General features: G+C 33.8%; 1 protein-coding gene across 1 annotated transcript in view; it reads left to right on the top strand.

Moving 5' to 3' along the window:
- Positions 1 to 344: 344 nt before the first annotated feature.
- The window catches only part of LOC132728555 (1-phosphatidylinositol 4,5-bisphosphate phosphodiesterase gamma-1-like), a gene marked incomplete at both ends in the record, with an annotated part of 40,659 nt that continues 24,413 nt past the window's right edge, over positions 345 to 16,590 (top strand). Inside the window, 8 exon segments of the mRNA XM_060714201.1 lie at positions 345 to 526; positions 1,258 to 1,427; positions 5,574 to 5,628; positions 7,520 to 7,665; positions 9,603 to 9,725; positions 12,329 to 12,506; positions 13,577 to 13,654; positions 16,280 to 16,351. Of these exon segments, the coding sequence (XP_060570184.1) occupies positions 345 to 526; positions 1,258 to 1,427; positions 5,574 to 5,628; positions 7,520 to 7,665; positions 9,603 to 9,725; positions 12,329 to 12,506; positions 13,577 to 13,654; positions 16,280 to 16,351 (1,004 nt within the window).

Below are 16,590 nucleotides of genomic sequence, written 5' to 3'. Positions count from 1 at the left end.
CCCCATTTGCACTGTTTTTTTCATTTTTGATAAAAAAAAATCATTTTTAATGCTAAAGGGAAAACGGGTGGGAAAAGGATATCAAAAAGAGTTAATTCACAAAAACCCTCTGCAGGAGGCCTCTGGGTTTTCATTCCTTTACAACAAAAAACAACACTAATTTTTTCCCAAAGAAAATTTTTTTCCCACAATATTTTATCCTGTAGGCAAACCCCTGAAAGCAGCCACCAAATATTTTTTTCCAAAGGGGTGTTGCTTTGCAAAGGTTAAACTGTATTTTGAAATAGACAGTGTGTAATTAATTGAGGTGAAGATTATATTTGTATTTTTTTACTGTTCTATAGATGCCAGAGAAGGTGACTTGAGCAACTCTGTGAAAAATGGATTACTATACTTAGAGGACCCTATAGATCAGTCATGGACTCCACATTTCTTCGTGCTAACATCCACTAAACTATACTACAGCGTGGAGACAAGTCACGAGGAGGAGGAGGACACTGATGATGATAATAGTAGCAATATAGAGGTAATATAGTTAGGTGATTGTAGCAATATAGAGGTAATATAGTTAGGTGATTGTAGCAATATACAGGTAATATAGTTAGGTGATTGTAGCAATATACAGGTAATATAGTTAGGTGATTGTAGCAATATAGAGGTGATATAGTTAGGCAATTGTAGCAGTATAGAGGTAATATAGTTAGGTGATTGTAGCAATATACAGGTAATATAGTTAGGTGATTGTAGCAATATAGAGGTAATATAGTTAGGTGATTGTAGCAATATACAGGTAATATAGTTAGGCAATTGTAGCAATATAGAGGTAATATAGTTAGGTGATTGTAGCAATATACAGGTAATATAGTTAGGTGATTGTAGCAATATAGAGGTAATATAGTTAGGTGATTGTAGCAATATAGAGGTGATATAGTTAGGCAATTGTAGCAGTATAGAGGTAATATAGTTAGGTGATTTTAGCAATATATTAGGTTTATAGCTAGGTAGAAATATAGAGGTAAAATAGATAGGTTATTAGGTATATTTGATGTTTTAGAGTGATAAAAAAATACAATTTTGCTTGCACTTATATAAAAATATAGAAGTATACAAAGTAATTTTTTCAAAGATAACAAAAAAAATGTGAACTAACTGAAAAGCACTCAGTTTTGTGTAGCAAAAAACTAAGAAACTGACATAATTTCTGAAAAATTGTTTTGAAGGAAATGTAAAGTTTCTTTTTAATATATTGATGTATAGGGGCAGCCGCAGGAAGAGCTTCATTTTAGTGAGAAATGGTTTCATGGTCGGTTACCTGGGGGACGAACTGAAGCCGAGAACAAACTCAAGGAATATGCTAGCCTTGGAAATGGAACTTTTCTTGTCAGAGATAGTGATACATTTGTCGGAGACTTCTCTCTGTCTTTCAGGCAAGAATTATTGTATATTTTAACACACCATAAAACATTAGGTTGATGGTTTCTACTTAGATGCTCTTTGTGCTGCTTGAAATCGTGGACAATTCAGGGCTCATCCTGGGGGGAAATTTTAGGGAGAAGTGACTCGCAAAAAATAGGGAGAAGGGAAACAACCCAATGTGTATGCATTAACATGCATCCTTTAACTATAATATAAACATAATCTATTTATCAGCTATTTATAAGCTTTCTCTAAATATTTGTTTATATGTTTTCAGTAGATTTATTGATAATAATGTGTAAGAAAAAATATGATGAATAAATTAATTTTATATTATTACTTTCCTCACTTTTAAAAGAAGATAAAGTTACATTGGATATTGATTAACAAAATCTGTCTATTCTGTTACGATTTCAGAAATTCTTTTATAATTTTGTATGTATAATTTTTTTTTTTTTTTTTTTTGATGCGTTTATTTAAGGTCGCCGCCGGAAAGCCCATATGGGCGACCGTACACTCAAGTCGGGTCATCCTAGAGCGTCCCGCCGAGATTTTTCGTCGATTTTTTCCAGCTTTATTGGTGGAGGAAGACCCCAGGTGCCCCTCCGGGCATTATTTCAGGCACGAGCGGGCACCTGGGTAGAACCACCGACCTTCCGTAAGCCAGCTGGATGGCTTCCTCACATGAAAGATTTCGACCCGAATGAGGATCGAACCTACAGTGGTGAGGGACCTGTGATCTCAAGTCAACGACTTTAACCACTCGGCCACGGAGGCCCCCTTATAATTTTGTATGTTGTATGTGTATAATTTTGTATGTTGTAATGTCACATTTATGTGCATGTAATTATGCTTATAAAACAATTTTCAAACATCGAAGAATATGTAAAATATGTACTGCAAACATTTATGCACTATATATTTGATCACTAAAATTATATACATTCATTTCTTATTGAAAAATATGACTGAGAAATTATAGAAAATAAATTTCTAATTACCTCCCTTTATTTTCATGAAATATGTTAAACTCTAATATCTTTATAAATAATGCTTTTTGAAATTTACAATATTGATCAATCTTAATCTGAACGTCATATTTATGACATTAAATAAATATATATATTGAAACAATAAGACCACTTCTTTCCTGACAAATTTTGTTGTTATATACATGTACACATGATATACGACCGATATGTAGCATGCCGATCATGATTTGTAGTTTTTCCGAGATGTCATGACCACGTGCATAAGCTGTGTCAAATAAAAAAGATAACAATGCCAAACACTCTCACTGTCTACAACATACCAATCTTAATATTTTTGCGAATTGGCTTTCTTAAATTTTCGCGTAGGTGTATCAAGGTTTGGGCAATTCGCCCTGTAGCCATGACATGAGCGACATAACAATTTTTAGCTCACCTGAGCTTGCTCAGGGTGAGCTTTTAGGATCGATGAATGTCCGTCGTCCGTCGTCCGTCCGGCCGTCCACAATTGCTTGTGAACACTCTAGCGGTCGCATTTTTGCCTCAATCATCATCAAACTTGGTCAGGATGCTTATCTAGTTGAAAGCTCGGATGAGTTCGAACATGGGTCATCTCAGATGAAAAACTAGGTCACAAGAGCTAAAAATAGAAAAACCTTGTGAACACTCTAGAGGTCACATTTTTGACCCAATCTTCATCAAACTTGGTCAGGATGTTTGTCTAGGTGATAGCTCGGATGAGTTCGAACATGGGTCATCTCGGATGAAAAAGTAGGTTACAGGAGCTATAAATAGAAAAACCTTGTGAACACTCTAGTGGTCACATTTTTGAACCAATCATCATCAAACTTGGTCAGAATGCTTGTCTAGTCAATTGCTTGGATGAGTTCGAACATGGGTCATCTCTGATGAAAAACTAGGTCACAGGAGCTAAAAATAGAAAAACCTTGTGACCACTCTAGTGGTCACATTTTTGACCCAATCATCATCAAACTTTGTCAGGATGCTTGTTTAGATAATAGCTCGGATGAGTTCGAATATGGGTCATCTCGGATGAAAAACTAGGTCACCGGAGCTATAAATAGAAAAACCTTGTTAACACTCTAGCGGTCACAATTTTGCATCAATCATCATCAAACTTGGTCAGGATGCTTATCTAGTTGATAGCTTGGATGAGTTCGAACATGGGTCATCTCGGATGAAAAAGTAGGTCACCGGAGCTAAAAATAGAAAAACCTTGTTAACACTTTAGCGGTCACATTTTTGCATCAATCATCATCAAACTTGATCAAGATGCTTGTCTAGGTAATAACTCGGATGAGTTCGAACATGGGTCATCTCGGATGAAAAACTAGGTCACAGGAGCTAAAAATAGAAAAAACCTTGTTAACACTCTAGTGGTCACAATTTTGACTCAATTGTCATCAAACTTGGTCAGGAAACTTGTCTAGGTCATTGCTGGGCATAAATCGAACATGGGACATCTCGGATGAAAAAACTAGGTCACAGGAGCTAAAAATAGAAAAAATCTTGTTAACACTCTAGTGGCTACTGTTGTGATCCAAATATTCTGTCAATTGGTCTGAAAGTTTGTTTTGATGATTTCTAAGTCAAGATCGAACATGGGTCATCTTGGATGAAAAACTAGGTCACACCGCCCAAATATGGAAAAACCTTGTTAACATTCTAGTGGTCACATTTTCGACTCCATTATCATCAAACTTGGTCAGAATGCTTGTCTAGGTAATTGCTTGGATGAGTTCGAAATTGCATGTGAAACTAGGTCACCGGAGCTAAAAATAGAAAAATCTTGTTAACACTCTAGTTGCTACTGTTTTGATCCAAGTATCCTGGAAATTGGTCTGAAAGTTTGTTTTGATGATTTCTAGGTCAAGTTTGAATATGTGTCACCTGGGTAAAAAACTAGGTCGCACTGCTCAAATATGGATAATCCTTGTTAACACTGTAGTGGTCACATTTTTGACTCACCTGTCATGAGACTTGGTCAGAATGCTTGTCTAGGTAATTGTTTGGATGAGTTTGATAATTCAGGTGAGCGATCTAGGGCCATCATGGCCCTCTTGTTAATTGATGTTAAAGGACTGAAATCATTCAAAGCTATGATTTAGTTTTTAATCCGGTCGCTGATAATTAATGAAATTGATTATTTTTAATTGACTAACAGTTTTGTGATAGTCGTGAAAAAGCCATGGCACGTGTATATCAATTGGGGAAGATTTGCACGTGTTTAGATGATCGGGGAAAAGATGATCAGGGGAAAAAAAAAGATGATCGGGGAAAAAACAATCTATTATTATCGCCTAATCCCGTATTAAACTCGCAAAACTGTCACACAATTATACCCGTTTCGGGCCGATGCTCTCATTATTTACTGTGCAGAGTAGGCGGTCTATCGCTTTGCATACAGGTAGAAGGGTAGTATAAAGCGACGCTCTGATTGGATAATGATAATTTAATTTAGCAGTCGTCAGATGGGCGGATACAATCTCTGCTCTTTGCATCGCCAAGTAATTACTCTTTGGGAATTAAGATTTTATCGGCGATGTTGACTTCTCTTTGATCATTTGGGAGAGCGAAATGGAAATATACACGGCGAAGTTTTCGCCTGAATTGCCCTTCCGGATGAGCCCTGCAATTTGGACTTGTACTGTCTTTCCCCTTGACATGTAAAAATTAAAAAGTTACTGGGTGTTTCTTTGTTTTGAATTAGCTCAAATATATTAATGTACTATTGATTGATCTTGAAATTTGTATAAAACATGCTGCTGGGGGTAAAAAAAATGGCAGGCCAAAATGTGACCCAGTTTTATGTACATATATGTCTTCATTTATAAATTGTAAGCTTATCTAGCAATTGAACAGAGATGAAAGAATTAGGGTCAGCATGACTCTCTTGTTGGTCCATGTGTCTGTTTGTCACAAAACATAAAAAAGGTACTTACATCTACAATCTGCAGACTTCATGTTACATAATGGCCACAGGGTCAGTGTCAAACACATGGACAATGCATTCATTATGATATAGCACTTGTTCTTTGAAGGTAAAGAAATATGATTTTGTATGACTTTGTGAACATATTAAAAGATACCATTGCAATTTCTCAGACAATGTGTTTCTACAGATTCAAATGCTATTTACTTTTACAGGTGGCAAAACACCATAAACCATTGTAGAATCAAATCCAAACAGGAATTAGGACAGGTATAGGACAGTTTAATTTTTTTTATTGCTGATTATAAAAATGATATCCCTAAGCCAGCAGTACTGCATAAATGCAGGCTGTCCAGCGTCCCTAAAATTCCTAAAAAATCCTAATTTTTTTCAATTTGGCTAAAATTCCTAAAAAAGTGAAAAATTCAAAGGGAATTCCTAAAAATGCCCTATTTTTTCACTGAAATTCCTAATTTTTTTATCTTTTCCTATAAACATACTTATAACTTGTAACCCTGTGAAAATGAACACGGACATACAAATGTAACAAAGTCGACCATGTTTTGAACATGGTCAAAATTGATTTGGCCATGATTTGCCAACTCAAAATTAGTGACATTGAAATGGTTTCGTTTCAACTAAAAGTTGCTTTGACTATGTCTGTAACATTGCTATTTCATAATCAAAGCAGTTGTTGATAATCATGTTGACAGTTAACAGCAAAAACACTACCATATCATAATCCTGAAACTTTAATCATAACCATAAGAGGTCCACTTATTCTGGAATATTTTGACACTGTTTTGCCAACCCCAGATATCTTGAATTTTATGTGTGTTTTTTTTTATCCAAATGGCTGAAGTGGTCCGTTTATATCATATCATATTTGAAAATAATCAATATGAAGCTGTTGTAACACAATCTTAATTAAAAACATGTATAAATAGTTGTCAAAAATTAATGTACAATTTGTTTACTCACAACTCTTTCATTTAAATCTGCATAATTTCAAAACAACATTGTAAAGTACTAAATGTGTTAATGTAGACTTTACAAAATTAATTCTTTCCCTCATACTTATTTATCCTTTCCAATGCTTCTGTAGGAGAAATTGCTTATTTTGCCACAAAGTTATCAATTTCATTCAATTCTTGTTCTTTCATTCATATGGTGCAATTTAGGAAAAGGCAGAATCACACTCAAAATAATATGGCAGTTCACTAATATAAAGCTCATTTCCAGTTACCATCTACACACATTTTGCAATTATATGATCTAGATAAACTGCAATTGAATGGTCTGTGTGATGAACTTTTTTGATGTGCAATTCTGTGTGTTGATTATAGATGCTTCCCATTTGTTCAAATGACTGTACTAAGGCTAATGCCTTTTTACTTCCTACTTGTACAAAAAAAATTCATTTGTCTCAAAAGCTGCATTGTGCATGAATTTCACTGTATAAGAATTCCTTTTAGACACTTTTGGTTATAACATTCCCAAAACATAGGTAGAACATGTTCTTTTTGACATGTTCAGCCATTGAAAAAACATATTTCAAATATGGTTTGAACATGGTTTGACTATGACCGTTCTGCAGGGGAGGCAGTTGACCAGTGAAGCCACACTGGTAGACACCTTTGCTCTAACTAAACTAGAGCATTATTTGTGAGTTACTTTTGTGTCAAATATGCAAAGGTAAGCCCACATCATGGTCCTTTGGGGCCTTAGTTAAGTCCAAATTTTAGCCCTAAAATTTCTATTATGTACCCTTAAATTCCTAATTTTAGCCCTAAAATTTCTAAAAGATTGCCCTAAAATTTGCCCTAATTTTATGTCGGAAGGTGCTGGACAGCCTGTAAATGGTTAATTTTGTGATGTGGAAGTATTTATAGTTTTTGTGAATTGAAAAAATTGTCAAATACCAAGCAGAAGTTATATCCATTTTAAATCTTGATCAACTGCTTGTGCCAAAATGTTCCAAAACAACAATACATACCCAAGACAATGCACAATTTTGAATCTGATATTAAACATCTTGTGCTATAGACTAATATAGCTACAAATTAGTTTTACTTTTGACTTGGTTTTTAGGCTTTTGGACCTCATTTGAGCTCTGTTAAGAAAAGAGTTGTTTTCATTTTGAAATATATTTATATTGTAGGTGAAGTATTATTTGATAGACAATGTGATGTTTGATAGTTTATACAGCCTGATTATGTATTACCGTACACATCCGCTCAAGGGAACCAACTTTTCTATGGTGCTGAAAGAACCTGTACCACAGCCACAGAGTCATGAAGGAAAAGAGTAAGATTCTAGATATTTGTTCTTGGTGTATATGTGTTATTATATAACTGTTCGTTTGTAACGTTTGGTCTGATTGGATAATAATTTTTGCGATGTGTTTTTAGCTCACCTGTCATAAAGTGACAGGGTGAGCTTTTGTGATCGCTTTTCGTCCGGCGTCCGTCCGTCCGTAAACTTTTACTTTAAATGACATCTCCTCATAAACCACTAAGCCAATTTCATCCAAACTTCACAGAGGGTTCCTTTGGTGGTCACCTTTAAAAATTGTTCAAAGAATTTAATCCCATGCAGAACTCTGGTTGCCATGACAACTGAAAGAAAAAACTTTAAATATCTTCTTTTAAAAAACCCTAAGAGCTAGAGCTTAGATATTTGGCATGAAACATCTTCTAGTGAGTATCTACCAAGTTTGTTCAAATAAAATCCCTGGGGTCAAAATTGGCCCCGCCCCAGGGGGTCATTGATTTTCCCTATATGCATATAGTAAAAACTTAAAAAATCTTCTTTTAAAGAACCCAAAGAGCTAGAGCTAAGATATTCAGCATGAAACATCTTCTAATGAGTGTCTACCAAGTTTGTTCAAATAAAAGCCCTGGGGTCAAAACTGGCCCCGCCCCAGGGGGTCATTGATTTTCCCTATATGCATATAGTAAAAACTTAAAAATCTTCTTTTAAAGAACTCAAACAGCTAGAGCTAAGATATTTAGCATGAAACATGTTCTAATGGGTGTCTACCAAGATTGTTCAAATAAAAGCCCTGGGGTCAAAATTGGCCCCGCCCCGGGGGTCATTGATTTTTCTTATATGTGTATAGCAAAAACTTAAAAAATCTTTTTTGAAAAAACCCAAATAGCTAGAGTTTAGATATTCAGCATGAAACATGTTCTAGTGAGTGCCTACCAAGTTTGTTCAAATAAAAGCCCTGGGGTCAAAATTGGCCCCGGCCCGGGGGTCATTGATTTTCCTTATATGTGTATGGCAAAAACTTAAAAAATCTTCTTTGAAAAAACCCAAATAGCTAGAGTTTAGATATTAAGCATGAAACATGTTTTAGTGAGTGTCTACCAAGTTTGTTCAAATAAAAGCCCTGGGGTCAAAATTGGCCCCGCCCCGGGGGTCATTGATTTTCCTTATATGTGTATAGCAAAAACTTTAAAAATCTTCTTTGATAACCCAAATAGATAGAGTTTAGATATTCAGCATGAAACATCTTCTAGTAAGTGTCTACAAAGTTTGATCAAATAAAGGCCCTGGGGTCAAAACTGGCCCCGCCCCAGGGGTATCATTGTTTTTAACTATAAGTGTATAGTAAAAACTTAAAATAACTTCTTTTAAAAAACCCAATGAGCTAGAGCTTAGATGTTTTGCGTGAAACATCTTCTTATGGGTGTCTACCAAGTTTGTTCAAATAAAAGCCCTAGGGTGAAAATTGGCCCTGCTGGAGGGGGGGGAGGGGAGATCATTGTTTTTCATTATGTGTGTAGTAAAAACTTAACAAACTTAACATCGTGAAACATCTTCTTATGAGTGTCTTTCAAGTTTGTTCAAATAAAAGCCCTGGGGTTTAAACTGGCCCCGCTCCGGGGGCCTTTATACAGGTGAGCGACCTCAGGGCCATCATGGCCCTCTTGTATCATATATCATTCATATGAAATACAGTTGAAGCAAATTTATAAACAATTATTATTTAAAAAAAAAAAACAAACAAACAAAAAAAGATCGTATTATGAATTTTTCAACACAGATTTTTGACATGAATGTGATATGCCAGTTTATAAAGTTTTACCTGTACATTGGCATATTTTGTCTTGAAATCATGAAGAAAATTTTTCTTAACTTTCAGTCACTCCTATCTAAATTTATTTCTTTTGAGTTGATTATCTGCAGAAAAGTTTGCCCGTTGTGAATACTTTAATGAGAGATATATGAATTTACAGATGGTATCATGAAAACAAAGATCGTGATCAAGCAGAGGAAATGTTGAAACGTATACCATATGATGGTGCCTTTCTTGTCAGACGCAGCGAAACTGATATGTTCTCATACGCAATATCATTCAGGTAATGCCAAGAAAAAAAAAGTTGTGTTTCTTGTCCCTTGTCTTAAAAATGGGTAGGTAGGTAGGTTGGAAAATCTTTTTTTTATTTTTTATATACTATACACATGCTGAAGAAATTGAAGAATGGTAGGTAATTAATCACTTGTTAAATGTTGTACAGTATGATATTATAAGAATTACCACAACAAAACGTGCTTTATTCAGCAAATATGTCTAAATATAAATAAAACAAGGCTTTTTACCAAAGCTAAATAAATACGGGATATTTGTTACCCAACCAAAAAGATTACTTTGGTATATTTCACTCTAGAATATAAGTTATTGACCTTTTTTACCCAATAAAATAACTTACTTATACTTAATACCAAACAGTATTAATTATTGGGCTTTTATTTACCCACCCATACAAGGTTTTGAATTATTGGGCTTCTGTTACCCAAGAGTAAAGCATGGCTATAGATAGCAACATTGGTATGAAATTTTTTTGTACTCACATCTGGGGCCAGTTTCTCAAAGCTCTGTTAAATTTAACCGTCTGTTAAATTAACAGTCCGTTAAAATAGCTAACCGACTGTTACTTAACAGTCGGTTAAAAACTTGTTGCTCAAAACTTTTTAACAGGAGTGTTAATTAACACCCCTGTTAAATTTTAACCAGCTGTTAACAGGTTCATTCAATCCCATAATTCCCCATTCTGTAGTCTGCAAAATGGCGTCTGAATTACCAGAGTTAAACATGTTGTCTAAAATAATCATGTTTAAAAGATAAGAGCAACAAATTTCAATATTAACAAAACTCTTCTTCTTAAGGAATTGGTAAATGGAAATTTTGATGTGTTAACTCAAATTCTGACACATTTCACATTATTCACATATATATATATACTCAACATCACTAATTCCGCGTCATCACTTAATTCACTTAAATAAATATGGTTACAGAATAACATCCACACAAAATTGTTTTAATGGACACTTAAAATTGAAATACCTTATTTTAGTCATTGTATGTATCATTGTGTGTTTTAAACCTGAGCAAAAACAATAATTTATGGTAATGATTAAATACATTTAAAAAATTTAAACAACGTCATGTAGTAGAAGAAATTTCAATTGGAGAAAAATGAACTATTTGGAATTGGTTAAATTTGTTTCTTCATTATATCTGTTTTGATATTTTGCATATGTTTCATTTAAGTACGACTGTCAATGCATAAAAACAGATATCACACATACAAATTCATTTCTAGGATCCCTCTGTTAAATTTTAACGGAGGTTCAAACCTCGATTAAATTAACAGACAGATTCAGCTGTTAAAGTGGCAGTTAAAGTGAGCGTTAATTTTGAGCAACAGAATTTAACACAACGGTTAAATTTAACCGTCCGTTAGTGGATTTAACAGGCAGTTAAATTTAACAGAGCTTTGAGAAACTGGCCCCTGTGCTTTAATTGATGAATAATGGTTTAAGCTTATATTTAAAGTGAAGCATTCAGGGCACCTTGGAAACTTGGAAGCAGAGCTGCATTACTGGTACTGGTACTGGTACTGCAGTATGTATTGCAGTGATTTTGCAAGTACTGGTACTGATACTGAATTTCTCTTACAAAATTTTGCTACTACTGGTACTGGTACTGCATTACTGTCTTAAAAAGTGGTACTGCTACTGCATTACCCAGTACTTTTGGTTTTGATAAAGATTAAAAATAGCATCAATTTTTCTCATAAAATAAAGCTGTAAATTACATTAACTATATTATATTTTTGTGAAAAAGTAAGTTATCAAATCTAAAGATAATTTGCTGCAATATTCCTTCAAATGTTAACATAGTATTCATCATAAAAAGCACCAAAGACTTTAAGTAAAAATTAAATTAAGATAAACAGACTAAATAACTCAATACACTAAAATATCCTTATTGAAATCTTTTATTACTTTGTATTACTAGTAAAAAGGCAAAATAAACACTTATTAATTTCTTCTATTCTAAATAATCCCATTTCAAGTGAAAAAAGTGATATTGTTAGCACCATAAAAAGTTGTTATTTACTTTGGTATAAATTGAATAGAGGTGTGAAGGTGTGAAAGGCAACAAAAAACTGTTGTGTTTTAAATGAAAGATGTTTGCATTGTATTTATACAGTTGACTGGTTACTAAACAATTGGATATGACATGAATATATGTTGTAAATATTGTTTGTAAAAAGTATGTTAAAACTATAAAGTTGTAAATATGTTATGTTAACTTTAAAGTAAATTATGATTTTATTTCTTTGCTAAATAATACTTGCAATTATTTGATTGACACTGTATTTATTCAAACATTCATGAATATATAAAAGTAATGGTACTGATACTTAATTACTTCACCAAAAAAAGTACTGGTACTGCAGTACCGAGCTAAAATCTAGTACTGGTACTGGTAATGCATAATTTGCCAAGTACTGGTACTGGTACTTAAGTACTACACCCTTAGTACTGATGCAGCTCTGCTTGGAAGTGAATTGGTTGGAGGATATGAAGTTTTCACATTGATGCAATTACAACCTTGATTGATTATTTAATTTTGCACGTATAAAAAATTGATTTTTTATCCATTGTTTAGGGCGGAGGGAAAAATCAAGCATTGTAGAATACGACAGGAGGGTCGTTTGTTCACTATAGGAACTGCTGAATTTGAAAGCCTTGTAGAATTAGTCCAATATTATGAGAGATATCCACTTTATAAGAAAATGAAGTTACGTAAAGCAGTCAGTGATGAAGTAGTGGAGAGAGAGGGGGTTGTAAGTATAGTTTTTGTATACCTAATACCATATCTTCTTTTATTTTTAAATATTTGAAATTTTCACAACCTTTCATCAATCAGATCATGCCTTTAAATTGAGGCACATATTTTATATGAAAGCTTTTCTACATTTGTGTACTAATTAACCAGTTTTACATTGAATTTTAAATTATCCCATTCCTTAGGCTATGTCTAAAACCTTTCATTTTGAATTTTAGTGAAATATTCTAGAACTGTTCTTAACTTGACCATACATGACTGTGTCTCAGTGATGTAATGTAAATTGGACTCAGTTTTCACAAATGTATGGTCATTAATCAAACAATCTAACTGATTAAAAGTCCCATAACTCTAGTCTATTATTCATTAGAAAAATGGTCCTTGTAAGGTGGTCTTTGGGTTTATGACCAAGACCCATACGCTATGGCCTGGAATATGAAAACAAAGTCTTATTTGCTTTTTGAAAAACTTCTCATTTGATTTTTGCAAGATTGGTCACCATTTAAAAAAAAAATCATTAAATATGTTGCACATAAATAAATGTTTGAACTTATATTGTAGGCTTTAATTATTGAACTATTGACAATGGTACCTTATCACTATAAGGTTCTTTTCAATATGTCAAATTTGTCATATATAAATTGATGTAGTAAACCTATTAGAACAGGTTATCACATGTCATAGTATCTGAATACATACTTAAATGTTGCAAACATGATTTATCTCCCTTTGTTTGGTTACAAATTAATCGCTTGAAGAAATGCAGCCATAACAATTATATGCTGAGAATGGTAACTTTATATGAGAATGTAACGATGGCTTTCCTTCTACCTAAGGTTTTCTGAAATAGCAAGATAATTGGAAACGCCCTTTTCCTAACTTTGCTGAAAAGTAATGTTTGTGACTTTGATAATATTATGTGCAATTAAACTATGGATTTTATTTCTTTATAAAAACTATATTGAACCAATTATATAATTATGTATATGATCCATATTTGAAAACAATAACAGGGTTACTTTATATGTATCTGACTTGAGTATATTTGAAGGTAAAGTTGTATTTTAGGACCCCTCAGATCAAGCACTATATGGACTGTTTGGTCAGCCAGAACTATATATAAACCCAAACGACTTTACATCCAAGGTAAAACTAGAAAGGGTAACAACAAAAGCATCCCAAAAGTCACATTTGCTTGTTGCTTATGATATTGTTTTATTATTGCCTTATTTGATTTATAGACAAGGCCAAAACAACAAAACCAAAAATTGAGCTCATTTTCTAATTTTTTTTTCGGTACCTTGTTTTGCTTTTATTAGCATCTCTTTGCTTTTTTTAAGGTGGTGCATTGCTTTTTGTATAAGTCTGATTGTTTAACATAAATATTCAAGAACCTGATATTGTTTTGGCCTTTATTTGATTATGTATATTTTAGATGTTCTTACGATTTTTTTATTGTTTTGTTTGTTGATATATTGTTTAGATATAGACCTCTTCAAGATAGTGAGCATTCCAAAGCAGTAAAAAAGAGTTTTTATGTGTGTTTTAGCTCACCCGAGCGCAACATGCTCATGGTGAGCTATTGTGATCTCCCAGCGTCCGTCGTCTTGCTTCGTCAACAATTTCTATAAACAACATCTCCTCAGAAACCAATTACTGCACAGTAACCAAACTTTGCAGGAATGATCCTTGGGTGGTCCCCTGCCAAAGTTGTTCAACTGGTTCTGGTCTGATGCATAAGTAGGGAGTTTAAAAAATGCAAACTTAAAAATCCTCTTGTCTGAAAGTACAAGGCCTAGAGCTTTGATATTTGGTATATGATATCACCTATAGGTCCTCTACCAAAAGTTGTTCAAATTATAGCCCTGGGGTCAAAATTGACCCCGTCCCAGGGGGTCATAGGTTTTCCTTATATGTATATAGTAAAAACTTAAAAAATCCTCTTGTTTGAAGGTACAAGGCTTAGAGCTTAGATATTTTGTATGTAATATCATCTTTAGGTCCTCTACTAAAGTTGTTCAAATTATAGCCCTGGGGTTATAATTGGCCCCGCCCCGGGGTCATAGGTTTTCCTTATATGTATATAGTAAAAACTTGGAAAATCTTCTTGTCTGAAGGTACAAGGCTTAGAGCTTAGATCTCTGGTATGTAATATCATCTATAGGTCCTCTACCAAAGTTGTTCAAATTATAGCCCTGGGGTCAAAATTGGCCCCGCCCTAGGGGGTCATAGGTTTTCCTGATATGTATATAGTAAAAACTTAGAAAATCTCCTTGTCTGAAAGGCCTAGAGCTTTGATATTTGGTATGTAATATCACCTATAGGTCCTCTACAAAAGTTGTTCAAATTATAGCCCTTGGGTCAAAATTGAATTTAAGACCTGGTAACTTCACTTTTGTATATCAATTGCATTTAGTACTCAGGTGAGCGCATTGGGGCCAATGGCCCCCTTGTTTTCCATCATATTTTCAGAATACAAATAGGTTAGCTTCATTTATAGTCAGTGCATGATATTGGTGAACTGACAGCTAGATAATTCATAATAAGTTGCAATCATCCAAATGTTCAAACATTCGACAAAATTTTTTTTTAAAGATTCTGTGGAAGATGAAGATTCTCCTTCTTCAGTGGAAGAAGCTATGAAGTGGAAACTTTGGCATTCAAAGAAACATTTGATAAGTTGTATGCTTGTTGACCATGTCAAGTTTGTATAATGTTGGTCTATACCATGTTTTCTAATATTTCATAAGGAGGCCACCTTGTGGCGGAGGGGTTGTCTATTCGGGTTGAGGCATCAGAATTGCGGCCCCTGTTTAACCCTGTGTGACTGTAATAGGCTACTTAAAAGGTTCCAATTACTGGAGTCTATGCATTTCTTAGCTCCATCAGGTGAGATGGTTTTGACCCATGGTGTTGCTTTAAGTTTGTAACACCCGAAGTCAGCTAAAGTCAGTTTTCCTGTTTCAGCGCATTACCGAGCCATCAAACAAAAAAATAAAAATATCAGGAAGCCTTCATCATGGCAAAGTGATTCAATTCTAACTTAAATGTATCCTGTGTCCCAAAGTTTAGAACTTTTTCTTTTGCGTTTGAATACCACCATGGACTTTTATGATGCTTTCCTGGAGAAACCTACCAACTAACTGAAGGTCAGGGAAGTTGATGGTTCAAGTCATGTGGCCATTTATGCATAAAAATAATGCGTTGAGGGAAATTTTTTGGGTCTTTCACCATCACTTAAGCTTGAAACTTGAAATAAACATGTAAAGTTTAAAGTGTTAGGGTGACTTAAAACTCATTTAATAAAAAAAAATTAATAACAAAGAGCATCAACTCTAAAATGACTATAGTAGGGATAATCTTTGGTGGTTTATATTTTTAAAAATATATACCGGTATCTGTCCTATAAAGGAATATTTTTTTCTGAATGCTAAAATGATCACTTCATGGCTTCTGTAACATATTGATTACTGTATTATATGTATAATTCTTTTGATGTCAACCACGGAATTATGCATATACATACATAAAGGCTGGATACAGGATCTTTAATTCTCTTCACTAGGCAATATGTTTAAAATCTTTTTTATTGTAATGGTTAGGAAGGTTTAAGCTTTTTTCAAAAGTAGGTATTTATTAAGTTTTTGCCTTATTTCGAATGTTCTCTGAATTTTGAATATGAGAAATGTCCTTGTTTTTTTTTGGACAGTTTATGTTTTTAGTATAGTTTTCTTTTTTGTTTTGAATATTTGAAATGCATGCTTTTTCTAGGACCCAAGTACACAAGATGAGGCCATATATGATGCAGGAATTTATCACCTGCCTAATGCATATACATCTAAGGTAACTATAGACACAACAAGAAGTTACCCCACCCATCATCTTGATACAGAATGAATCACTTCTTGTCACATGACCTGTCACATGATCTATCACATGACCTGTATTTTACCTCACCTTTCACTTTTGATGAAAGAAATTGCTTTGCTGCCATCAGACTATGTTGAACGAAATTCATAGAATATTCAATGATGGGTTTTTAAAGTAATATTCTAAGTTGGGAATAAAATTCATATTAAGGA

The sequence above is a fragment of the Ruditapes philippinarum genome, unplaced genomic scaffold (assembly GCF_026571515.1).
Source record: "Ruditapes philippinarum isolate M1 unplaced genomic scaffold, ASM2657151v2 ctg7920_1_1_1_1, whole genome shotgun sequence".
Classification (NCBI taxonomy): Eukaryota; Metazoa; Mollusca; class Bivalvia; order Venerida; family Veneridae; genus Ruditapes; species Ruditapes philippinarum.
Note: the sequence above shows the minus strand (reverse complement) of the source record. Positions and strands in the feature narration are given on the sequence as shown.